Source organism: Nannospalax galili, unplaced genomic scaffold, assembly GCF_000622305.1.
Source record: "Nannospalax galili isolate Female #2095 unplaced genomic scaffold, S.galili_v1.0 scaffold1486, whole genome shotgun sequence".
Lineage (NCBI taxonomy): Eukaryota > Metazoa > Chordata > Mammalia > Rodentia > Spalacidae > Nannospalax > Nannospalax galili.
The window spans coordinates 32123-58818 of NW_008355165.1; the positions used below are offsets into that span (position 1 = coordinate 32123).

The following is a 26696-nucleotide window of genomic DNA, read 5'->3' on the forward strand; positions in this document are numbered from 1 at the left end:
TAAGACCTCCCTAAACAGTGCCACCAACTGGGGACAAAATGTCCAAATATTTGGAGCTTATGGGGGGACATTTTCATCCAAACCACCACACTTGTGTATAGAGAGAGGGCTTAGCTTCTTTCTGTGTTATTAGGTGTTCTTTAGATTTTGGTCCCTGTCATTCTTACTCTAGATAGGTGAGAGAGAGAACTGAGGGGAGGGACAGATATATTAAGTGAATAGTGTAGGCTACACAACAATCCCTTTTGTAACAACATACAAAGATATAAATGAAATGTTGACAGTGATTGTTTCTAGATGGTAGGATTACAGATGATTTTATTTTGTTCTTATATACTTCAAAAATGTTCAACAAAATATAAAAATATTTAAAAAAAAACATTCCAAGTTAGTGCCCTGATGACAACATATTCATTCAATTACTGTCAGGCAACATCACCTATAAGAAAAGGCAGCAGGCTGTGCCGAAAGATTGTTGGGTGCTGGGCACTGACACCTGGGGTTTGGCTATGTTACTTCCTCTGCCCTCATCACATTTTAGATCCTTTAGATAACAAATCAGATGTACAGAGGGGCTCAAAATTTTGCCCAGAGTTGTATAGGTAGGGTAGCAAAGAGTTATTTCCATTTTGTTTGGAAACCAGCTTATTTCAGACGACTTCATGTTACATTCTTTGCCCAGAGAGACGCAACAGAAATTCCTAATTTTTATCATGTAACAGTGGGTTGGTTACCTCATAGAATGTTAGCAATTTACTGAGTCAGGCTCAAGGACAAATAAATAGAGCATTTTCCAAACACTAAACTACCTAATTACTGGAAGTGCCATAACTTCCAGTTTTTACCCATTTTGCAGCTGAAGATAATTAGATTTCCTGATCTCTGAGATTTTCAGAATTGATTGATTGAAGAACAGAACTTGGGCCAAACTTGCATATGCCTGTGTGTTTTCTTCACGTGTTCAGACACTAAAAATTGCATGTAAATCCATACTGGTTTGGTTCAAATCCTCCTTCCAGCCTCAGAGTGTATGTAAAGACTTCCAAGGGTTCAGAAAGCTGGGTGAGCTTTGTTGATCCCATCTGGTCTCCATGTAAGAAAGCACATAGCTGCACAGTTATCCATGTGCAAATGAAGAAGTCCCTTGATGTTTGGGTAACCACATCCATGCCTTGCCTTGTTGAGTCTGTTATTTCTCAAGATTCCGCTAAGTCATCTCCTGATTGCTCACACAGAGCAATCAGCCTTAAAGGCTGGCATCTCTCTCTGACAGCTGGGACTGAAAGACTGAAGAACCCTTGAGATTCATGGCAGCTTGGTTTTGGGCATTGTGTGTGTAGCCATGCACGTGTCTGTGTGTGTGTGTGTGTGTGTGTGTGTGTGTGTGTGTGTGTGTGTGCATGCGCGTCTGTGTGTGTGTGTGTGTGTGTGTGTGTGTGTATGTGTGTTGCTTAAAACCAAGAGGACAGGAAACAGGAGTCTTTGTATATATGACTCTCCACAGCACATTGGAGGTGGACATGGCAACATCTGTGTGGTCCTGTAGAACACTGTCTGTGAACCATCAAGGAAGTTTCTGTTTATTGCTCTCTTCACTTTTCCTCGATTCACTTCTGATATACGATCCTGTTAAAATGCTGTGATTCCATTACGGGGATACAACCCAGTGAGTAGAAGACATTGAAAAGTGTCATACTTTCCTTTCCCTTTTAAAAATGACTTCCTTAAAGCTACAAGAGAATCACAGGAGGGAATGCCACTTAGGAGATTTCACACATGAAACCAATCTTGCTTTTATTAGTGTTACGTTACTGGGGAAAACTCATTTGGCGTCGAGATTCTGCATCCACTCTGAGATTTTGGCCTGAGGGTTGAAATGATACATCTCTGTTCTCTAGGACTTTAATTTGAACTAATTGAAAACTGAACTCATACTAAATCTAATTTAGAAGAGCAGTTGTTACCATTTCAAAAAATAGAGACATTAGGAATAAAATAACAGTACTAATTAGTTGTATATGACACATGACTTAAAAAGATAGGAGTATGAGGAGAGAGTCCTCAGTCATATTTCCTTCATGTTAGGACAGTGGTCTGTGGCCAGGGGAGGGCCTCCTGATTTCCTCAGCACTAGTCACACCCCTTCATGAAGAAGAAAGCACTAACATAAGCAAGTGAGGTTTAAGGACTGCTGGGAGGCCTTGACACTGAGTTAAGATAACACACATGGAACCATCATAAAGAGCTGCCACTATGTTCCCTTTCCCCCAGCATTTAAAGTCCCAGCTGAGTGGGAGCCAGTTCTCCTTTCTCTCTAGCTCCGAGTCTGGGAAAGCTTGCATCCCAGTTAGGTGTCTTCAGGGTCTTCCTCCCTGTGGTTATGCCTCTGTGCCTCACTGTCTCCTGGACCATGAAGTCTCAGTGAACTAGGGTTATGTAGTAACAATGAAGGCCATCCAGGTGAGTCCCCGTCCATGTGGCTAGGGGAGGTTGCCTTGCTCCAGCTAAAGCCAGACCCCGTGCAGTGGGCAGTTCAGTGTGGGGATTGCAGAATGCTATAGATTGGCCCTCCCCGGCTAAGGTCTGGGTTTCATTCAGGACCACAGAGAGATGTTGCCCTTCTGCGCTGTATACAGAACCAAAGTCAGTTGTGTAAGCAGGCAGTTGTCCCCTACTTTGTCATAGGGTGGAATTTCTAGGACTTTTCAGAAAGTGAAATAGTAGTTTAAAGGAGAATCTGCTATTGAGAAAAAACAATTTTAAGAAGTGCAGGGTTAGTATTATATTGTATAGTAGTATATTATCCTATGTTGAATTTTAAAAGTTTTTCTTTATAGATCTTAAGTGAATTTTCACAACCTGTATACTTGGCTTTGGAGATAGAGACCTTAAGCTTAGAGAAGTTAAATGGCACAAGGTTCATAACATCAAGATGGGTGCTTTTCCTTTCTGTAAGTCTCAGATGTGCATTTATCTTAGCAATTACTTGATACCAAAAGCCATACCTTTTCTCATGGCATTTGCTTGGGTTAATTGGGAGAGGGAAAGTTAACAGAAGAGGAAACAACATAGACACACAGAGGAGAAAATGATGTTGAGACAGAGGCAGAGATCAGAGTGATATGTAGGTTCCAGAAACCAGAAAAAGAGATGGAGGATGGTCAGAAGGGGTCCGTCAGAAGATGTGTGGCCTTGCTGATACCTTGATTTTGGACTTCTGGTCTTCAGAACCATGCGGGGTTAAAATTCTATTGTTTTAGCCATGAGGTTGTTGTCAATTTGTTACAGTAGCCTTAGGAAAGTATACAGATTTTGTATTAGTTTATAGATTTTGTATTGATTTCCTAAGGCTATCATAACAAATGGCCTGCTTGGCAGCTTAAAACAACAGAAATTTATTTTATCACAGCCCAGAAATTGAAATGAAGGCATTGGCAAGAGGTTCCCTGGAGGCCTTCTTGGAGGATGTGTTCCATGCCTTGTCTAGCTTCTGGTGGCATTCCTTGGCTTTTTGGGCTTGTGGCCACATTGCTTAGCCACAGCCATCCCAGCCTCTGCCTTCACCTTCTGTGTGTCTTCCCTCCGTGTGTTCATGCTGTTAAGTATAAAGTGCTGACCTGTGATGGAACTGGCCCAAGTGAATCAACCTGCTACCAGGTCATTGGCTGACTATCCTGAGGAATGGTGCCATATTGGAACTCAGGACTGGTCTCTGCTGTTGACAGGTTGGATACTCAACAGTGACTATAGCCAGGCCAGCCTTGCTAAATGTAAGTTCATGTTGCAATATTCATGTATAACCTCCATCCTTGCCACCATGGTCACTCTCCTCATGAGTTCTTTGGACAGTGACAGGAGAGGCTTTTGAAAGAAGCTGACAGATATTCACAGACTGGGCCATCATAACTTGACTGTTAGAATTCCTTTTTGTTGAGGTCATCTTTTGATGAACATTCACATTGTTGGACATCTTCACGATTTCCATTTCTTGCCCTAAGAATCCCAGTTGCTTAACCTCTTCTTACCTCCAGCACTCCTCACCTTCCCATGATCCTCAACCGTATAGGTACATGGTCCCCAGAGCAACTTGCTTTTTTCTAGTATTCATGGGCTAATGACTCTCACAGATAAAATTTTCAAGTATCTAGAATTTAATATTCAGTTAATCCTCCAATTATAAATAAAATAGTTCAGATTTAAAGTTTGCTCAAGTATAATTACCCACTTTAATCTTCTTAGAGTATACATTATTTTTTTCAAAACCAGGACTTCTTGATGCATTTTAGGTCCTGAGCTGTATACCAGCCTCTTATCTCCCATTTGAAAGATTATTCCTTTAAGAATAATTCTAAAAGATGGAGAACATGGAAAATTATGAATAGAAGTGATGAGAATTTTTTTCAGATAGGACTTGAGGGCAGTGGCTGGTTGTATTGGTTGCTGCTTGCAGGGCTGTCTATATTGCTTATAAGTTGAGTGACTACAGGAATGCTAGCAAAAGTGTTCGGAAGGGGCTTTGCCTTGGCTCTAGATAATAACAGAGTGTAACTACTGTTCTTTGTCTTTCTGTCTTGATCAATGACACTAGTGTTCATGTAGTTATTAAATGCAGATCCGGCGAGTTATTCTTGACTCCTTTCCCCAATGCTCTTGTCTTACCTACTCAGTGCTGTTTAAGAAGTGAACAGAACATAATGGCTTAAACAGCACCATGTATTCACTTGCACTTTCAGTCAGATAGGAGATGAGCTGTTTTGGCTCCAGGATTCTCATGAGTTCACTGTCTCGTGTTCGTAGGAGTTTTGTAATCAATAGATGCTGGAGGATCTGCTGCAAGTGGATCACTCATGAGGCTGCCATGTGGTGATGGCTGTGGTGGTAGGCTGTGGTTCCTCCATAGAGGGTCCTGTCCACAGGGATCCTTGAAAGTCTTCAGAACACTGTGCTGTCTTCTCCTAGAATGAGGAGATTAAAAGTGTGTGCCACTACACCCAGATGGGTCCTGTTTTTTTAATCAAATGTGCTAGTCTGTGTCTTCTGATTGGGGAATTGAGAACATTAGCATTCTGAGTTATTATTGAAAGCATGTGTGTTAATTTCTGTCATTTTGCTATTTTTATAATATCAATATGTTCCTAATTCTCATTTGCTTACTGCTCTAGAATGGTTTATTCTTTCCTGTAGCCTCATGAATATGTTTATCTGTCTCTTTAGTGTGTAAAGTTCCCTCAAATGTCTTCTATGGTGTTTCTTAGTGGTCATGAATTCCATTAACTTGTGCTTATCATGGATAGTTTATGTTTCTCATTCAATTGTGAAGGATACTTTGCTGAGTATAGTAATCTGGTTTGGAAGTTATTGTCTTTTAAAGCTTGAAATATGTCATTCTATGCCCTCTAGGCCTTTGGAATTTCTGTTGAGAAATCTTCCGCTGTTCTGGTAGGTGTGCCATTATTTGTGATTTGATGCTTCTTTCTTGTAGCTTTCATAATACACATATATACATATATATTATTCTGTATGCTTAGCATTTTAGTTATACTATAACATGGGAAGGTTATTTTCTGGTCTTATATATTTGGTGTTCTAAATGCCTCCTGTATCAAGATGGCCATTTCTCCAAATTTGGGAAATTTTCTTCTATGATTTTATTGAATATATTTTCTATTTATTTTTCATTTATTTTAAATTTCTCTTCTATGACCATGATTTGTAGATTTAATCTTTTTTGAAAGTAATATTTTTTTTGTCTTTTTTGAGACAGGGTCTCCTTGTAGCCCCAGCTGTCCTGGAACTCACTATGTAGATCAAGCTGGCCTCAAACTCACAAAGATCCACCTGCCTCTGCCTCCCAAGTGCTGGGATTAAAAGTGTGTGCTACCACACCCGGCTCTGAAAGTAATATTTTTATTTATTATTTGAGAATTCTATACAATGTAGTTTGGTCGTATTCAGACCCCTCCCCTATCACCTCTCAGAATCACCACACCTTCTTAACCCCTCACTTCATATCCTCTATTTTTTTTAAGGCTTATTGAGTCTAATGTGTGTTTCCCAAGTTCTCTTGGGTGTGGATCCATTCCCTGGTGTTTAGTCAACCTACCTGGCATCACACCTTTAAAGAAAACTGTTTCTCTCTCCCAGAAGCTTCAATTGCCAATAGTTCCTCAGTCAGGGTTGGGTCTTCTTGCCCATGTTCCCCCTCCTTGCTGGGGTTTTGGCTGACTTGGACTTGTCCAGGTCTTGTGCATGTTGTCATGAGACAACATGAGATGTGAGTTCACCTGTGTAGTTGCCCTGTTGTGACAGGAAAATACAACTTCCTTATATTTATTTATCACCTCTGACTCTTACAATCTTTCCACCCCTTATTCCACAATGATCCCCAAGTCTTTGGAGGAAGGGTATGATATAAGTGTCCCATTTAGGGCTGAGCACTTCTTAGTCTCTTACTTTCTACATGGTGACCAGTGTGGGTCTCTGTATGAGAGGTGAGAGATGCATTGATCTATGGATATAAAAATAAATTATTTGGAGTTGGTTTAATACTATGTCCACTTAGCAGGATAATAGTAGTATGTTCTCCCCTATGGCCTGTTACCTGTCTAGTCACAGGTTCATAGCCCTGGTAAAAGTGCATCTTTTGAAGTGGTTGCATCTTGTGAAGTGGGCCTTCAAACCTATCATAAATTGGCTGGTTACTCCCATAACATTTGTGCTGCTGTTGTACCAGTGGATATATCTTGCCAGTCCAGTGGCTTTTGTAGCTCACAGGGATCACATCTGGGTAAGGTTGATGATTACTTTTTTCTTCAAGTGGCATGCATAGCACCTTTCAGTACTATGAAAGATAGCCAGTACGGATGAAACTTTGAGGTGAGTTCCAGCTTGAGTTTTCCATGCTCGTTCTATGACTAGCATATGTAGTGTCTTCAGTAATAGGAATCTTACCATCAAGTTCTGGAGGGCAACCAAGAGCAAATGTAGGTTTGGCCTTTTAACGATGCTCCATAGATCTCAAATATGCTCTTTGTAGTTTCTTATTATTTTCCTTGTCATTGCCTGAATGTTCCAATTCACCTATGTTGTCATCTGATCTTGATATTCTGTCTTCCATTTGATCTATTCTGTTGGTGAGATTTTCCACTGAATTTTTTATTTTACTTGCTGAACTTTTCATTTTTCAGTGTTTCTGTATGGTTTTATTCAGTATTTCTTTTTATTAAACACTTTTTTTCATAACCTTTGTTGACTTTCTTATTTTCTTCAGCTGTCTGCTTGTGCTCTCTTTGAATTAATTCAAGAGTTTATTCATGGCCTCTTTAATTTTGTTGAAAACTCTTATAATTATTCTCTTGAATTCTTTGGGGGTTCATTTGACTAACTCTCATTGATATGTATTACTGTAGAATTAGTAATTTTTGGAAGAGCTTTGTTGCCTTGATTTTTACATTGGTACATCCAAATTTGGGATTAGGCTGTTGTTGGACTATTTTAATCACTCCTATTCTTTCAGTGAAAGTATTTGTAATATCCAAGTGGGAAAAGACCAGGGGGTTGAGATGCCATTTCTTCCCATTGATCTCAGTAATTAAGCCCTCAGCTTGCATACTCATGGCACCAGGTTCAATCTCCAGCACCACTCCAAGAATAGAATACTTAATTTCAGAAGAGACCAAAACCAAAGGACCACTCAGAAATACAGTAATAGCCAATTAAAAGCAATCACCCCTTTAACTTTAATACTTTTGGGTTAGTAAAATTACTATGAAAACACAGTTATAGCCAATTAAAAACATTTAAAAACAATCACCTTTTTAACTTCAGTAATTTTGGGTGAGTAAAGGAATAAGGATGGTATGCTGTGCACTGGGGTATTAGTTATTAAAGATAGGAATATAAGGGAAATAAGAGGAATAGGAGTAGTGTTTGGTATTAGAGCAACAGAGGGAAAAAAGAGAGAGAAGGAAATGGAAGAGACAGGAGAAAGCAGAAGGCAGGAGATAAGCAGCCCTAACTAAAGACAGAATGAAAAGAGAAAGAGGCAAAGAAACGCAATGTGACAACCTAAAACAATCCCAGCATTTGGGTGGCTAAGGCACAGAGACCACTGTCCCAGGCCAACCTGTGTTCTTTGGGAAAATTTACCCAATAAGAACAATATCAACAATAAAGGGAGAAAGAGAACAGGGCAGAATAAATCTGGTTCACTAAATTGAATTAGTTATTTTATTATTTATATAAAATATAAAAGCAACGGAAAGAGAATTGGGTGGGGATAGAGTCTGTGTGTGGGTCCCCACATGGATGTAGGTGCTCAGCTTGTCTCTGTGGTTCCCCATGTGGCATGGGTGCTGAGCCTGTCTCTGTGTGTTCATTCCAGTCTGTATTTTATACCAGATTTACACCTCATGGAACACCATGCAGTTCTGTCTCAAAGTTTTCCCCTTAGTTGTGTTCTGCAGGTTGGGTCTCCCTGAGTTCCTAGAGAGTGTGTTGGGAGGGACCTTTGCCTCTCAAACTGCCTAGCTGCTGACTCAGTGGGGGCCTCTTAATTTAATTTATTAATGTTTATTATTACTTTATATTAATTATACATAACACACTTTATTGTGAAATTTTCACACATGCATACAGTGTATTTTGATTATGCTCAGTCCCTCATTACCTTCTTAGGTAGCTTCTTGTCACTGCTCTGGTCAAGAGTGGGAAAGAGAGGATTTTCCAGTACTCCCCCTCCCTCCCTCCACCAGTGCAGCTGCCTCCAGTGTGGCTTTATCTACCTTTCTTACTGCTGTTAATATGCTCTGTTACTGAAAATATAGTGTGACTTTTATGAGGCGGTCTCTTTGTCTTAAGCCGTGGTTCCAAACCTCTGCTGTTGCATTCATTTTCCCTGGGAGGAGAGGACACCCTAGTTGGGGCTGAGCACCCTAGCATGTGCTCTGGATTTTTTTCCTGTTCTGTCTACAGTTTCCTTCCTTTCCTTGCTACTTAGGCTGGGGTTTTTCCTGCTGTCATCCTTCCATTAGTATAGCTGCTGTCCAATTATCCTTGTTTTTTTTCCAGGAGAGTCTAACAGTCCATGTGTCCTAGTTTCTTTTCTGTTGCTGTGATAAAACCAATTTAGGGAAGAGGTTTATTTCACCTTACAATTTCAGGCTACAGTTCATCATTGTGGGGAAGTCAATGTAGGAACTTCAAACAGCTAATTATATTATACCAGTAGTCAAGAACAGAGAAATAAATGCATACATGCTTGCTTGCTTGTGTTTAGCACTATTTCTCCACCCTTTTTTCTTTCTTTTTTTTTTCTTTTCGAGTCAGGGTCTCACTATGTAGCCCTGGCTACCCTGACACTTGATATGATATGTAGACCAGACTGGCCTCAAACACAGAGGTCTGCCCAACTCTGCCTTACAAATGCTGGAATTAAAGGCGTATACCACCATGCCCAGCTATTTCTTCACCCTTATGCAGTTTGCGAACCCTGGCCTAGGGAATGGTACTGTCCATAGTGGGTTGGGTCTTCCCATGTCAATTAACTTAGTTAAGACCCCCCCCACACACACAGATATGTCCACAGGCCAACCCAGTGTCCAACCCAGTCCCTCATTGAGACTCTCTTCCCAGAAGATTCTAGGTCGTGTCAAGTTGACAAAACTGACTACCACGTAATGCATAGATAGTGTCACCTGCCAACTTCCCCAATGTGCTTTTCATATAGAAGTCATTCATTATTTTTACATTAACCAATTCACAGATAGTTATCCCACACTTAACTATATGCTGGGTTTGTTCTAAGTTATTTGGAAATAGCAGTGAAATAAACAGATCTTGGGGGCTAATACATAGTAGGTAAATGAACAACTGATATGGAAAGTATTAGTTAGTGATATGAGATACAGAAAGTTTATTAACATGAATAGAAAGCAATGAAATGTAGGGAGTGTGGGTACTGCATTTTACATCTGTCACCCAGTCTCTCACATTGGGATAGAAGCCCAAAGGTATAACAGGGAGCGTAGGAGGCAGCAGATCACATTGCACATGCAGCCAGGAAGCAGAGAGCAATGGATGACTGTGCTCATCCTACTTTCTCCTTTTTATCCAGTCCAGGACCCCAGCCATGGAAGGTGCTGCCCACATTTTAGGGTGGGCCTTCTTGTATCAGTTAATGTAGTCTAGACAATGCCTCACAGATATGCCCAGAGGTTTGTGTCCATGGTGATTCTAATGTCCTTCAAATTGACAGACAAGATTAATGATCCCACAGAGGAAGCCAGAGAAGCGGAGGAAAGTATCCCTTTTCTTTTTCTTTGTAATTTATAGAATGTTAACTAGTACAGTTTCTGAATCACGACCAAACTAAGAACTTACATGGGTCCAGCAAACCTGTTGGTCGTCAAAAGTAGATGTGCCAAACCACTCACGGTCGATGAGCCTTAATTCCTTATTGGTTAGTATGGAAGACTGAATATGGATGCCCCAAATGGACTTGAAGACTTTGTGGGGAGGCAGACACTGTTGGAACTCCCTCTATCTATCCTCTCCTAATCTAAAGCCTGCTCCTTTGGTCAGGAGATTGATTATATATTATCAGAGCCCGATATTTTCCTCTTGAAATGCCTTCAGTTCCATAAAGCTTGGATTTATTACTTCTTTTCCTGAATGGTTTAGATTGGACGACTGATTATTGGCCAGAATGGCATCTTGTCAACACCTGCGGTTTCCTGCATCATCAGGAAGATCAAGGCAGCTGGTGGAATCATCCTAACAGCCAGCCACTGTCCTGGAGGACCAGGGGGAGAGTTTGGAGTAAAGTTTAATGTTGCCAATGGAGGTATGAAGCTTCAAATATGTCTTTTCTGATTTTTTTCTCATGCTTTATCATACTCTTTGGAGACAGGAAGGCAAAGTGGAAAGGAATTGGCTCAGAAAAGTCCAGTGAGGTCTCCAAGGTGATGCAATATGGGAATACCATACAGGCCCTCAGATCTCCTGGGCTGGTCTCTTGATCTGCAAACCTCAGCCCAGTGAAAATCCTGGATAGCCGATGCTTATCTGATATGGAGAACTCTGGATTTTACAGTTAGAACATACCCTGGAGGCCATTTAAACCATTCCTCTCACTCTTCAGATGAACCAGTTCAAGTCCTGGAAGACAAGTTGTTGCTGAAAGTCACAAAATTGCTCAGAGGCAGACAAATGATATTTAGCCTAAGTCCTGTGCTCAGTGTAGACCTTTTCTCAATAAAATTTATAGAACTTAATTTGTTCTTAGATTTATAGAAATTTATGATTTGAAGGTCCTAGTGAACAGTGAGATGAATTCCTTTAAAAGCTGGATGTATATAAAATCAGGGAGACCAGTAAATGGACTACAGGTATCCATTACTATGGTTTTCATTTTGCTAATCATTTTTCTTCTGGAGGTATTTTTAGCATGAAGACATTTCATACCTAAATATTTTTGTATTAATATCTTAAGAAGAAAGACATTCATGTACAACTATAGTGACATGCTATATTACTTACTTCTTGTGACTAAACACCTGACAGGAAGGAACTTAAGGAAAGAAGGGTTTATTTTGGCTCACAGTTTGAGAGTATACAGTCCACATGGAAGATAAGACATGGAGGTGGGAATACGAGGCCTCTGATCACTGGTGGTGATCAGTGGGCTTCTCTGTGTTTCCTGATTTATTCAGTCTGGGGCCCCAGCCCATAGAACGGTATCACTCACATTCAGGTGGGCTTTTCATCTACAATTAAACCTCTCTGGAAACACCCTCACACACATGCTCAGAGGTGTGTCCCCTAGGTGATTCCAAATCCAGTCAAGTTGACAATGAAGATTAGCCATCACACATACATAACAAAAATAACGCTAATCTTCTAGTATCATCTGAAACCTAATCTCTAGTCATGTTTCCTAGTGATCTTCAAAATGTTATTTGTAGCCCTTTTATTCAAACAAATGTGCATCTCAGAACTATGCATTTGTTTGCTATGACTCTTCAATCTCTTTTAATCTAGAACATTAAATCTGAGGGTATAAACTGAATTTTAATAAAAAACCAGTTATGATTATGAATTATTCCTGGCCCCAGGCAAAATGACACATTGTAAAGGAGAATTTATTGTTTTTCCTTCTTTCAGCCATTTTCCTCATTATCTAAACAGTAAACTATCTGGTAAACACACACACACACACACACATACATACTCTGTAACTCTGAGGAAGACTACAGCAAACCCACACATAAGAAAGGAATCAAAGCTGTTTAGGACTATAGAAAATTCCCCCAGGCCACAAAGGTAGACACAGAGTGGAAGAAAAGAACAAAAGTCTATAAACAACCAGAAAACAATTAACAAAGTGTTGGGAGTAAATCTTTACCTATGAGTAATAACCCAGAATGTAAATGGACTAATGTCTCCTGTTAAAATATGCAGAGTGGCTAAATGAGTAAAAAGAAGAGCCAACTCTATGCTGCTTGCAATTGACCCTTTTGTAGCTTTAAGAACACATACAGGCTGAAAGTGAAAGGTGGACAAAGATATTTCTTAAAAATAGTAACCAAAGGAAAGTAATGGTGGTAATACTTAGATGAAATAGAACTCAAGTCAAAAAGGTATTGCAAGGTAAAAAGAAGGTCATTATGTTGTGAGAAAGGTATCAGCTCACTAAGAGGCCATAGCAACTATAAATATATGTGTACTCAACACTGAGGCACCTAGATATATGAAGCAAATCTTAATGGAAATGAAAGATGTCCGTATAACAATAGTAGGGGTCTTCAGTATCCCATTTTCAATAATGGATAGATCGACAAGACAGAAAAGCAACAGAAAGTGACACATTAAAGCTGTACTTTGGACCAAATGGAGCTTGAAGCTATGAGTAGGTCATGCTGTGCATTCTTCTCCAGCATGCATGGAGCATTCTCTAGACAAACCATATTTTAGGCAATAAAATCAAATTCTAGGATCATATGGCATATCGTCTTATATGCACTAGGATGGCTATTGTAAAAATAACAAGAGATAAATGTTTGGGGGATAGGGAGGAAGAGAAACAAGCATAGCTGGTGAGAATGTAGAATGGTACAGCCCTTAAGAAAAGTAGCACGGAGGAGCCTAAAGAATTTGGAAAAATGAGCAAACTGTCCTTCTGGTTCTATATGCAAAGATGTTGGGTCACTAAACTGCAAAGAAATCTATACTATCAGCTAATTATGGCACTGTCTCCAGTAGCCATATAGACACAACCTAAGTGTCTATTAACAAATGAGTGGTTAATCAAATTGGGATCCACACGAGTTGAGAAATTATTCAGCTTTTAAAAAGAATATCCTGCCATTTGTCACAGCATGGATAGACTTGGAGGACATTATACTAATGAGCCATGAGTTTGTTTACTTATGGAATACAAAATCACTAGCAATATAGAGATAGATAGCGAAGCAGCACTTACCATGGCTGGTGGGCACGTAGGGGTGAAAATGGGGAAATAGAGGTCAGAGGACTCAAAGAAGTAGAAATGTTGGATGAACAAGTCTAGAGACCAATACAGAATGAGGGTACTGATAATTAAATTTTATTGTATTAGGGTGTTTTTTAGATCTCACTTTTCCCACAGAAACTACTTATAATTGATGTTAATTTGCTCTACCATAGTAACCAATTTCTTGTGTGTGTGTGTGTGTGTGTGTGTGTGTGTGTGTGTGTACATGCATGTGTGTGCATGTGGTGGCCAGAGGCCAACCTGAGGTGTCATTTTTCAGGTGATGCCCCTTTTTTTGAGACAAGATCTTTTCCTGGCATAGAACATGCCACATAGACTAGGTTGGCCTGCCAGGGACTCCATGGGCTCCGCCTGTCTCTGCCTCCCCAGTGCTAGGATTTCAAGTATGAATCACTATATCAGCTTTAATTTTTCTGATTCTCTTTACATGGGTTCTGGGTTATAACCAAGGTCCTCATGCTCGGAAGGCAAGCACTTTACCAGCTGAGCTCTCTGCCCAGCCCTCATTTTATTTGTGTATGTATCTCCTAAAGTCATGCTGTAAGCCTTAACTATATATAATAAAATTCATTTACAAGACAAAACCAAATAAAAATACTATATAAGTGCCCCATTCTGAAAACCAGTGGAGAACAGTGCTGTCTCACTCAATAAAGCTTCTCTGTGACCTACATCTCATGCTACAGTAACTTCTGAGGATTTCATATCAACTATGCAGTTGCCAAGACTTTCATAGACTGGTAACACCAGAAACCAGAGTCAGAAAATGGTATTTTGTAGAGAAACACAATATATATGTTGCCAGATGAAATAATGAATTTCAAGGAGACATTTGAAATTAGCTCCTGATTCCATATCTTATAACAATCTCAGCTATCTTTATTATATCCTGAGAGGCATGAGGGAGAAAAGTATGATTTGTGTATTAGTCCAATTCTGTTGCTGTATCAGAACACCCAAGACTGGGTGATATATAAAGAAAATAGGTTTGTTTAGCTCACAGTTTTGAAAGGCAAACATGTAGACCAGTCTTGTTTGGCCTCTGGTGAGGGCCTTTCTGACTACATCAAAAGATGGTGGATGACATGGAGGGGTACATGGAAGAGGAAGAGACAGTCACATAGTGACACAGGAAGACAAAGGAACTCAGGGACCAAGAGTACTTTTTTATTTATTTATTTATTTATTTATTTATTTATATTTTATATGTATGCATGTATTGCCTGTAGGTAAGTGCACCCATATCTTGCAATACCCGTCGCCTGCCTCTGCCTCCCGAGTGCTGGGATTAAAGGTGTGTGCCACCACACCTGACTAAGTACTTTTTATTTTTATTATTTATTTATTTACTTATTTATCAATTATCGATCTGTCTTAGAACTGCTCTTTTTATAACAGTGTGCTCTTCTGGGTAATAACCAAATAACTACGTTTATCTCTTTTTAGAGTGGTACTCCCACTGTTCTAACCACTTTCTGCAGGTTTAAGGTTGTTCCATATCAACACCATCATAGTGGGGACCAAAGTGAGCCTTTTATGGACACAAACTATATCCAAGCCAAAGCAATTTATATACCCACTTGTAGATGAAATTTCAGGTTATGCCTTGGATGGGGGGTATGGTTGTACTCATCACTGAGCCTTTACTTAGGTTGAAAATCCTTCTAACATTTAATTCTTCATGTTTGCAAGTCGTCATGTTGTTCAGAGCATTAACATTCCTAATAGCATGGGGCGATCCAGTTGGTTTCTTCCTATCTAAAGTCGAGTGTGTTTCAATGCAATATCCTGCCAAAGTCACTGGCATCTATTTCTTCTGATGGCATTAAACAGATACACCTTGTATATAAAAGTTGGCCTTAGTATTAGTAGGCACAGGGAAATGGGACACATTTGGAATCAAGTTGCTTTTAAAGTATATTTTGAGGCCAGGACTATTCTGAATATATTTTTCAGCACATGAGAAGATGAAAGCATTGAGGAATGGAAAGTAGTAAAAATACTAACTTTTAGTCCCATAAAAGGCTGGTCACACGCACAGTACTTGTCATACATTGTCCCTTTGAATTCTCATAACAAACTGATGAGGTGACCGAGGAGTGAGATGATTAGAAAACTTGACCAGGAGAGAAGACTCAGTTCAGAGCACAAACGAATGAACAAGTAAGCCCTGAGTTAAGATACACATGTTAAAAAAGAGGAGAAAGCCAAGAGAAAACCAATGGAGCCATTTGTGCTCAATTATTTTGAAATATTTGTCTTCTTTGCTGTTGTCAGCTTGATCTGAGGAAATGTATCAAGTATTTTTAGTTATCCTTCATTTTAAAAACTAAGTTGTGATAGAGATCATGAATTGGGAAGAATAACTAATTCACCTGAATAAGCTCACATATCAACTAGATAGCCGAGTTGGGATTAAAAATCGTTTATTTTTCTTAGGTGCATTTGGGAAGCTGGTTTAAATATGGAATCTCTCACTGCTGTCAAAAGCATATCCTGTTTGTGCATCATATCCTGAATAAAGCTGATTATATAACCGGGTCTCCCTAGCAGGTGTGAAACTATTTTTAGGGTGTATGTATCATTGCTTAGTAGTAGATTAAAACAAACAAACATGTGAGTTAGTCTACACAACAGAGGAGTATGATCAAATTTCTTCTGCAGTGAATGAATGCAGCTTGTAAAATACTCAGGCTGACTGAACTGTGAATCTTTGTTCATTGTTTAGAGGCCAAATGAATATCTCCTGTCTGGTGCAGGAGACTAGTAATGTTTCTCTGACTGAAATTCTTGACTTTAAAATAAATATATATTGGGTGTCAAATTTTAGGTCCTGCCCCAGATGTTGTTTCAGACAAAATCTATCAGATCAGCAAAACAATTGAGGAATACGCCATATGTCCTGATCTTCGAATTGACCTATCTCGGCTAGGAAGACAAGAATTTGACCTGGAGAACAAGTTCAAACCATTTAGAGGTAACAGAGTGCACATATTTTGAAGAAGTCAGAAAAAATGTCATGGATGGGGCTGTTTTCCAAGTGGGGTGAAGATGCTAGAATCTAGGATTGCATGGATTGGGAGTGGGGTTGCCCTGGTTGGTGATCAGTGTTTTCTGTACAGGAGTATATGCATAAAAATTACTGAATTACCCACTGGATAACCAGGTGGAAATTGTATGTGATACAGAGAAAATTAGAGCAGCCATGACATTTAGATATGAACTATGAAATTCTGTATCATTTTCAGTACTGGAAAATTTGTGTGGTTGACTCCATTATAGCATACGCAAAGTAGACTGTGAATTGCCAAAACTTGTCTTTGAATGATTTCTAAGGAATTAGGGTGAAGATGCTGGAATACCTTAGTTAGGAAGAGAGCTAACAAGACAATGGGCTACTAAACTTCCTGTGGGAGGAGTTTCTCTGCCAAGCCAGAACCATGTAGTTTACCATACTTTATGTGCAATGATTGATCACCTGCTTTATAAGCAAGCACTGTGTTAGGAGACTTTACAAGGGAATTCAGTAGCTACCAAATATATTTAAGCAAGTGGTTAAAGAATTAAAGAGCCATGCCTGGCCTTGTGGCACAAAACTCAGTCAGCACTTGGGAGACTAAAGAAAGCAGATTGTAAGTTGGAAGCCAGCCAGGCTACATAGAGGGAACTTGTCTCAGAAAAATAAAAGAACTAGAGTGAGTTTGACAAATATTATCTTATACTGTAGAGGGACTACAATGTCTGAAGAACTATGAACACAGTTTATTATTTTACAGATTAATTTTGAATCATATAACAACATTAGTACCCTGTGTGTACCTCATCCCACTTTATCCAGTTATGATTTTATAGAAGGCCTTTAGGTAAAAATAGATTTAACACGTTTTACACTTTTATTGCCTCAATAAAATTGAATATAGTTTGTGTCACAATATTGTCTTTATTTTACAAGTAATTTAATTTTACTAAAAAGATGAATTATTATGGACACACAATTTTTAAAATATAATATATATATATATATTTTGTGTTGTTTTGTTTTTTGAGACAGGGTCTCCCTGTGTCCCAGCTGGCCTGGAGCTCACTATGTAGACCAGGCTTGCCTTGAACTCATAGAGATCTGCCTGCCTCTGCCTCTCAAGTGCTGGGACTACAGATGTGTGCCACCATGCCCGGCTAAAAATATAATATTTTTATTAATTTTTTGAGAATTTCATACATGTGTACAATGCATTTTGATCATATTCACTCACCACTCCTCCCCCCAATTAGCTTTGCCAATTCACCTCACACCCTTGCACACTCACACCCTCCCAACTTCCTGTTCTCTTGGGCACATGATTTTTTTAAGGTCAGAGAAAAGCTTAAAATGGACTTTGTAAAGGTCACAGTACTGAGCTACTGATACCAAGTCTTTCTTGAAAAGTTTTTTATCTAATTTATTTTTATTCTATGTGTATGAGTGTATTCTGCATGTATATAAGTGCACCAGTGTTACATAATGCCCTCAAAGGCCAGAAGAGGGTGTTGGATCCCCTGGAACTGGAGTTAGGAACGGTTGCTAGCTGCCGTGTGTGTCTTCTGCCAAGAGCAGCTAGTGCTCTAAACTGCGGAGCCATCTTTCCAGCCCCTTTCTTGAAAAGTTTTGAGTTGATTTTTTTTTCTCAGTGAGCAGACATTTACTGAAATCTCATGACACTCACTAGAAGCAACAGTGCCCATTTATCAAAAAGAATATATTTTATTTATTCTTTGACAATTTCATACATGTAAACAATATCTTGATCACATACACCTACAACTACTGCCTCGTACTCACACCCCAACATATCTGTCCACCTCTCCCCTTCATGTCCTTTCCTCTTTTTTTTTTTTTTTGGTAAACCACTGAGCCCAATTAGTGCTGTCTGTTGGAATGCTGAGTGATCTTGTTGGCTTGGTCTTCTGCAGGCTTTGTCAGGTAACCATAGCTGCAGTGAGTTCATGAGTTCAATGGTCATGTCATGTCCAGAAGACATCATTTCACAGCACTCCTCCTCATCCTTCAGCTCTTACATTTTTTCTGGCCCCTTTTCCCAAATGTTCCCTGAGCCTTGGTGGGGGTGCTGATAAAGATACCCATTTAGGACTGAGCACTCAATAGTCACTTATTCTCAGCATTTGACCAGTTATGAGTCTCTACAGAAACTGTTCACTGCTGCAAAGAGAAACTCCTCCAGTCAAGATTGAAAACAGCACTAATCTATGAATACAAAAATAAATATTTAGGGGCTGGAGAGCTGGCTCAGCGGTTAAGAACACTGACTGTTCTTGCAGAGGACCCGGGTTCAAATCCCAGCACATACATGGCAGCTAACAACTATAACTCCAGTTACAGGGTAGCCAACAGCCTCTTCTGTTCTCCGTGGGCATTGCATGACACGGGTGCACTTACCTACATGTAGGCATAACATTCATACACATAAAATAAAAATATTAAATAAAATATTTTTAAAAAATAAAAAATAAATATTTAGAAAGCAGTATGGGCTGGAGAGATGGCTCAGCCGTTTAGAACACTGGCTGCTCTTGCAGAGGACCTGGGTTTGATTCCTAGCACCCACATGGCAACCAACAACCATCTGTAGTTTTAGTTCCAGGGCATCGAACACCTTCCTCTGACCTCTGTGGGCACTCCATGACATGGGTACACTTACGTACATGCAGGCAGTACACCCATACACATGAAATAAAAAATAAGAAAACACATTTTTTTTTTTTAAAGAAAGCAGTGTGATTGCATGTCCATTTAGCAAGACAAAGGCAGCAGGTTTCCCCCAGGGCCTATGACCTCCTGAACCAGGAGGCATTTAACCAGGTTTACAGTACTAGGCATGAATTCCTTCCTGTAGTGCAAGCCTCAAATCCAATCCAAAAGTGATTGTTTATCCCCATAACCTTCATGCCACTATTGTATCAGTGATCAGTGCCTTCTTTTATTAATCTAGTTAATTAGTTAGTCTAGGGCACTCACATGTGCATATGTACACACGTGGGCTATCTAGACAACTGCATACAACTGCAACTGTATTGTATTTAACAAAGTAATTTAAACATGCTTGACTACATATGTTTAGAAGAATTGGGCTATAAAATGAATGAGAAATATCAAGCATTGCCATCAAGAAGAAATTGCCTGTATCTTATTTATTTTTGGTATCCTTATAATTTTTATAGTTTCCAAGAGACTTGACTCTGGTGAGCTCAGTTTCAGACTCATTGCTGTAGTTACATTGCTCATGGGTTAGCTTCTCTAAACTTCTGGTGATAGCCTGGAGGTAGGGGAGGGTTTCCTGGCTCCCCAAAATGTTTTGGAGATAGTCATTTGAGATAATTTATGTGCTCTGTCCTTGCTCTTTTGGGTGATGAGCAATGCCCGAGTTAACTGAAAGCAAATAGTCCTTGGTGTCTCACCTTAAAGTGTCAAAAAGCATGAGCTAGGCATCTTTTTGTTTTCCTGGACTTCATACTTCCTTGCTTTTCATACTTGTGTTTGAAGTATGGGTCATCTGTTGTGAATACCAAATGTCTTTAGGCAAATGGTTCAAGAATTGAAGGACTGGAATGAAATTCCCAAAAAGTATCTTATGTTATAGAGTACGTAAAACTTCTAAAGCATTTAGGGCACAAGATTAACCATTTTAGAGGCACAGTTCATGTGAAATATTATAAAATTATTTTCTTAATTAATATTCTCATTTCAGAAGATAATTAAAAATAGTCCACACGCCTAAAAAGCAATTAAATTTGATGGGACTGGAGAGATGACTCAGCAGTTAAGAGCACTGGCTGCTCCTGCAGAGGACCTGGATTTGATTTCCAGCACCCACATGGTGGCTAACAACTGTCCCTAACTCCAGTTCCAGAAAATCCAACGCCTTCTTCTGACCTCTGCAGGCATTGCATGACACAGGTGCACTTGCATACATGCAGGCAATACACTCATACACATAAAAATAACAGAATATTTTAAAAAGCAATTAAATTTATTTGAATGGATATTCATATATTAATTTAAATATAAGGAAAGTATTTTGAGATGTGTATTTGGCCAGATGAAGGCATAATTTTATGTCATATATTAAATTATATATCTTGATGTATTAAAAATTATTGAAGGGTATTTGGTAGTCTCTTTAACGTAGGCTTAAGTATTTTAGTACTTTAAAGTAATGAAATTGAAAAACAAGATATATAAGTTTAAACATTTGACTACACATTTAAAAAGTAGGGTTTTATTCCTGTATAAAATTTTAGTTCTCCAAACTCATATATTTACTACTTCTAGGAGAAGTACTTTCTGAGCATTAATTATGTACTGATCGATGTTTGAAACATGTGATGTGTTCTGAGTTTTCATATATTAAATAAATGGCAAAGACTTCTTTGGGATTCTTGGTCACTGGTGGTGTCACACCCTGGAGAGCACTTGTATTTACTGAGGATTTTCAGATATTTGACATTCACCTGGTAATTAGGTACTAAACTGGACGTGAAGAGAGTTAATGCAAACTCAGGAATCCAGCATGCATCACTAACTCTGTACTTAGATTGAGTGGGCACGATGACATTTGGAAAGCCGGGGCCACTGCTGTGGTCACTCCTTCATGTGTTTCACACCAACTGAGTCATTCTTTGGCCAATTCCACAGGAAGGACAACCTGATATGCAGGATGCTTGATAGCCTTGGCACGTGTGCATCTCAGGGAGAAGTGTTGGAGAGGTGTGGGAGAGGTGACAGTGTTCGCATCTTTAAATTATTCTTATGGTCAATTTTCACCCGCAAAAAGAATTTATTATGGTATTATTTGCATCTGTTACTTGTCTGAAAAGTTTGCTGCATTTTGGTTGTGCCTTGCCCAGGTAGCATGCAGGTTATGATGAGAATTTGATTAGAATTTCATGTCACTAGGGTAGTAATTCTTTACTGTGCTTCTAAGTCTCTTTTTTGGGTGTGGTCACTGACATCCTCCTTTGTTTTCCCATTATCAGTGGAGATTGTGGACCCTGTAGATATTTACCTCAACCTCCTTCGGACCATCTTTGACTTTAATGCCATCAAGAGTTTGCTGACTGGGCCCAGCCAGCTGAAGATCCGAGTTGATGCCATGCATGGAGGTGAGCTTGTGTTTTTCTACAAACAGTGACTGAGAAGTCTTGAGGAGACTTCTACATGTTCAGATATATGGAATGCTCTAGAAAACTCCAGGACTCTGATGTCTTTCTTTTGGTGTAAACGCAAACAAAAACTGAACAAATGAATTTGAGGTTATGCCTGTGAGAGTGTAAAGTAGATTAAAACTACTTATTTATTGACTTTTGATATATATTATATTCCATAATTTAAATAGCTGAATAAGATTTAACTTAAAAATAAAATCTATTCCTAGCTCCTTTCTTCTTTCAATGTTCTACTCTCCAGCATCAACCCTTTTCAGTTCCTTTAGTGATTTCTTTTGGTATTTATCTCCCTGCATGAATGCACAATTTTTTTGACTTTCCCTTTTTGATTACCAGCTTCTTACAGGACGCTTAGAGTCAACTCCCTTCTCAATCACCAGCCCCTGGCACCCACTCACCTTTCTCATACTTTTATAGTTTTACCTTTTTCAGAAAGCCATATAAATTTCATAGAATGAAATTTGTAGTCTGTTTCTTCAATTTTCATTCGGTATACTGTTTTTTTAAAAAGGTATATTCATGGCATATACATTTCTACTTGTCCTTTGTTACTATTGAGTAGTATTCCATCATATCCCTATACCACAGTTTGTTTATACATTTGCTGGTTGATAGAAATTAGCTTCTTCTCCTTCAGTTTGGCTATTACAAATAAAGGTACTAATAATATTTACAAAGATACATGTTATGGGAACAGGTGTTTCTATTTGTTTTGGATACAGTCTTAGAAGTGGGATTGCAGAATCAGATGATAAGAACATGCTGAACTACATAACAAACTCAATGGTTTTCCAAAGTAGCTGTTCCATTTATACCACCTGAAATGAGGACGATTTCAGTTTCTCTGTGTTCCTACCAATTCTTGGCGGTGTTAGTCTTTTCCGTTTCAGCCATTCTGCCCCGTCTTGTCCAACTTTCTTACACTTTACTGTGCTCTACTGTACTTCTCTGTGTATAAGCTCTAATTCTTGAAGAATTCTCTTTTCTGTTTGTTTTGACTCATAATTAGTACATTTCTCAAAATGTTGGTGTTCCTTGACTGCCTACCATTTTCAATGTTGCTTGAGACTTCTGAGCACATCGTGGGTCTGAATCTACCTGGGCTTTACTCTGAGGGCTTGTGGCTAGGATGTTTTGTTCTTTCCTATTAAGCTGATCATATTCTCCAGGAAAAGCTCTTTCAAGTTCTTAGCATTATCTGGCCCAGGGAAAAGACAGCTTCTCTTTGTGAAGAGTTTGAGCTGTTTTTGTATTTGCACTTGGCTTGCGCTGTAAACCCATCTCTGAATCATTCACACTGGCTGAGAATTGGAGGATTGGTCACCTCCCTAGCCTTTGGGGTGGTGGGATTTAGTTGTATCCCAATTTTAGGGACTGAGATGGAAAAGGACATGATTTTTCCAAACACAAGTGCTGCTACTAGAGGAGGGGACATGGGTACTGGGCAGGGAAAATGAAGAGATGTTTGCTGTTTGAGAACTATATTGTGCTGGGGGCAAACAAAGGACAGCCACCTAACATACATTTCAGTTAAGAGGAGGACATGATAGTCCCCAAATTTGTCTGGGTTCTATCTCAGGCTCTCTTCCTTTACTTACAATGTCTTCCACTTGTATGGTTCCCTCCTACCACTCCCCTCTCAAATTTATATTCTTCTTTCATGTTCTCCTCACCTACGATCACAGTTAGCCAAGTCACTGGATCTAATTATTTCATGAGCATAAATCAGATGACACCTCTCTTTCAGTCCTGAGAGGTCTCACTATGGTCATTGTTCTCTAAGTCACTGGGTCTAATTATTTCGTGGGCATACATCTGATGACACCTCTCTTTTGGGCTTACCTCTCTACTCATCTGTGGATTTGACTTGTCCCACTATTACATAAGGGCCCAGGAATATAAGAACAATGCTACTTGCATCTTTTCAATAGAATCCTTTCAGTTTTTAAAATGAGTGTTCGATGTTAGGCATCCTATTCCATGGAGCTGAAAAATATGATTGATTAGCATTTATTTTGCAAAATGTGCTTAATTTTATATGAAGCTTCAGGAGTTTTCAGTGTTTGGATTTGGCAATGTCCAAACAATTGCATAAAGAGAATTGCTAGAACCCTTTAGTGCGTTTGCACATGTTCAGTTTAAAGTGCCTAATACATAAAATCATCAGTTAATAAATCGTAATTATATAGTTGATATTCTTAAAGCAATGTTTTAGAAAACCACAAGGAAAAAAATTCATCTAAGTGAATTATTGACATCTTTTGTTTAATAGAGTCCCTGGCAATCCCTTATAGTAGATGCAAAATAAATAGTAGTTGATATGAATATTATTTTATGTTGTGTCTTGAGAAAAGACTGTATGACTTACTCTTTTCTTCTGGGCTATTAAATGAACTTTGTTGTTCTCATCAGAACAAAATATCCAGGAACAAGGATCTTTCAAGTATTTTACATTATTGCCATTTTTTTTTTTTTTTAAGTTATGGGACCCTATGTGAGAAAAGTTCTGTGTGATGAACTGGGGGCCCCAGCCAATTCTGCCATAAACTGTGTTCCACTTGAAGACTTTGGAGGGCAGCATCCAGACCCAAACCTGACATATGCAACCACCCTTCTGGAAGCCATGAAAGGGGGAGAATATGGATTTGGAGCTGCATTTGATGCTGATGGGGTAAGCAGGAAGGGTCTAATTCTGCTGACCTTCTGATCATGTGATGGATGTATTACTGAATACCCCTGGAATGGACATGTATGGGTGTGGGGCTCTGTATGTGCTTTGCTGGTCAGTGGCTAGATACTGTAGGGAAACAGCACAGCTTTTCTTAGCTTCAGATTAACATATGTTATTAAGAAATCATTTCTTTGAAAAGCAGTCAGACAATAAATTTTCATTTATAGCTGGTTTTGTTGAAAGTTCCATGTTTAGCAACCAGCTATTTATCAGTAACTGCTTCTCTCTATTCTACTTGGGGGAGCAAGGAATTCAATCTGGAGGTCACTGAAGCCCAAAGTAGCTGTCCAACAGGTGGAACATGTTCTGGTTGTATCAAGATTCTGGGCCCCTGATATGGAGGGATTTATATGGTTTCCCATGCTCTCTTTGGCCTCATTCAAACTGTTTCAGGTTGCTTAAATGGCAGGAAAGTGGTTTGTGCTAATGATGGGAACTGGCTGTGAGCAGCAGATGCTTCTGCCTGATAATTTTCACACATTCCTTCCCACAGGACCGTTATATGATCCTTGGCCAAAATGGCTTCTTTGTGAGTCCATCTGATTCCCTGGCCATCATTGCTGCCAACCTCTCTTGCATTCCATATTTCCGTCAGATGGGGGTTCGAGGGTTTGGGAGAAGTATGCCAACCAGCACAGCCTTGGACAGGTAAGCAAGGACACCACTGTAAAGTGCCCTGTGGACCTCCTATGTAATGCCTTTGTGGGCAGCTGGCTCTCACTCTCCCTGTTCCCCAGGAGCTGGTTGATGCATGGGGACTTAGAGATACGGTGTGGCGTAGCAGTGTGAGGATGAGGTGGCCTGAGTTGGACTCCTCATTTTCATTTGATCTGTCTTATTTTTCTTCTCTGTAAAGTGGGGTACTGATGGTACCATCTGTCATGGATCATCATGAGGTAGAAATGAGATGATGGTTGCTATCCCCACAGGTGTTTGCCTGTTCCAGACTTCATGTAAGTGGAATCATGTACTATGCATTCCTTTATTGTTAATTATTTTTCATTTAATAGATATATTTGGTTCACACACACACACACATATATATATATTTAATTGGAGCATAGTAAATATTTTATAAATGTTTTGTAATATATCTTCCTAAATCTAAAGGTACATATACATTGAAATGAAGAGTATAGTTTGAGGTCAGCTTATACTGTGCACCTTATTAGAGGAGTGAAAACAGGGATGCTATGCCACAGGTTTGCTGTGAGAAGGAAATGGTGCATGGAGAACACCCCAGCAGGAGGTTCACTAAGGAGGAGCTCTAGAAACATTAGGTTTCTTCTTCCTAACCCCACTCAGCCCTGTTGTCTTTTGTCTTATAAAACAATCCATTTCAGAGCCATATTTAAACATATGTGTGTGTGTGTGTGTGTGTGTGTGTGTGTGTGTGTATTTTTCAGGACTAAGGCTCAACTCCAGGGTCTCAGATTCTAGGCACTCTACAACTGAGCTACATCCTCATTCTTGAATCTAATGTTTTCAAACAGCATATATTATTATAGGATCAGAGCATGCTCATTGCAGAAAGTTCACTGGGAAGGTGGGAATATCACACCTACTCCCTAGGTTACCTGTGCTAAGAGGAAAATTGATATTCTTTACTAGGTCTTGTTCTATGCATATATTGTATACATATAATCTAAATGTACAGATGATATACATAATGTACATATTGTGGTGGTTTGAATGAGAATGTCTCCCATAGGCTGTAAGTATTCAGATATTTTGTCCTCAGTTGATGGTGCTGTTTGGGGAGGTCTTAGAAGGTATAGTCATGCCTGAGTAAGCATGTCACTGGGGGTGGACTTAGAGAGTTCTTAAACCTTGTGGATTTCTTCTCACCCTCTGCTTCCTGTGCCTGCTTGAAGACGTAAATGCTTAGCTTCTGCTCTTACTCCAGCCACCTCTGCCACCATGCCTCCACACCATGATGGACTCCTGCCCCTTTGGAACCGTAAGCTAAATAAACTCTTCCTTTCATAAGTTCCCTTGGTCATGGTGTTTCTATCACAGCAACAGAACAGTAACCAATACAGACATTGGTACCGAGAGTGGGGTACGAACCCACACGGGCTCTATCACAGCAACAGAACAGTAACTAAGATACATATGTAATATCAAAAACATATCAGAAAGCTTATACTGCTGTAATCTACTGTTTCTTTTCCATTAATAGTCTTTGACTTTCTATTAATAACTTTTTATTTA

At 39.3% G+C, this 26696-nt stretch overlaps 1 protein-coding gene across 1 annotated transcript in view; it reads left to right on the top strand.

The window, feature by feature from the left end:
• The window catches only part of Pgm5 (phosphoglucomutase 5), a 202345-nt gene that overhangs the window by 12777 nt on the left and 162872 nt on the right, over positions 1–26696 (top strand). The window contains exons 2-6 of the mRNA XM_008852279.3: positions 10681–10843; positions 16362–16508; positions 21563–21688; positions 24232–24422; positions 24976–25130. Of these exons, the coding sequence (XP_008850501.1) occupies positions 10681–10843; positions 16362–16508; positions 21563–21688; positions 24232–24422; positions 24976–25130 (782 nt within the window). The remainder of the gene's footprint in view (positions 1–10680; positions 10844–16361; positions 16509–21562; positions 21689–24231; positions 24423–24975; positions 25131–26696) is intronic.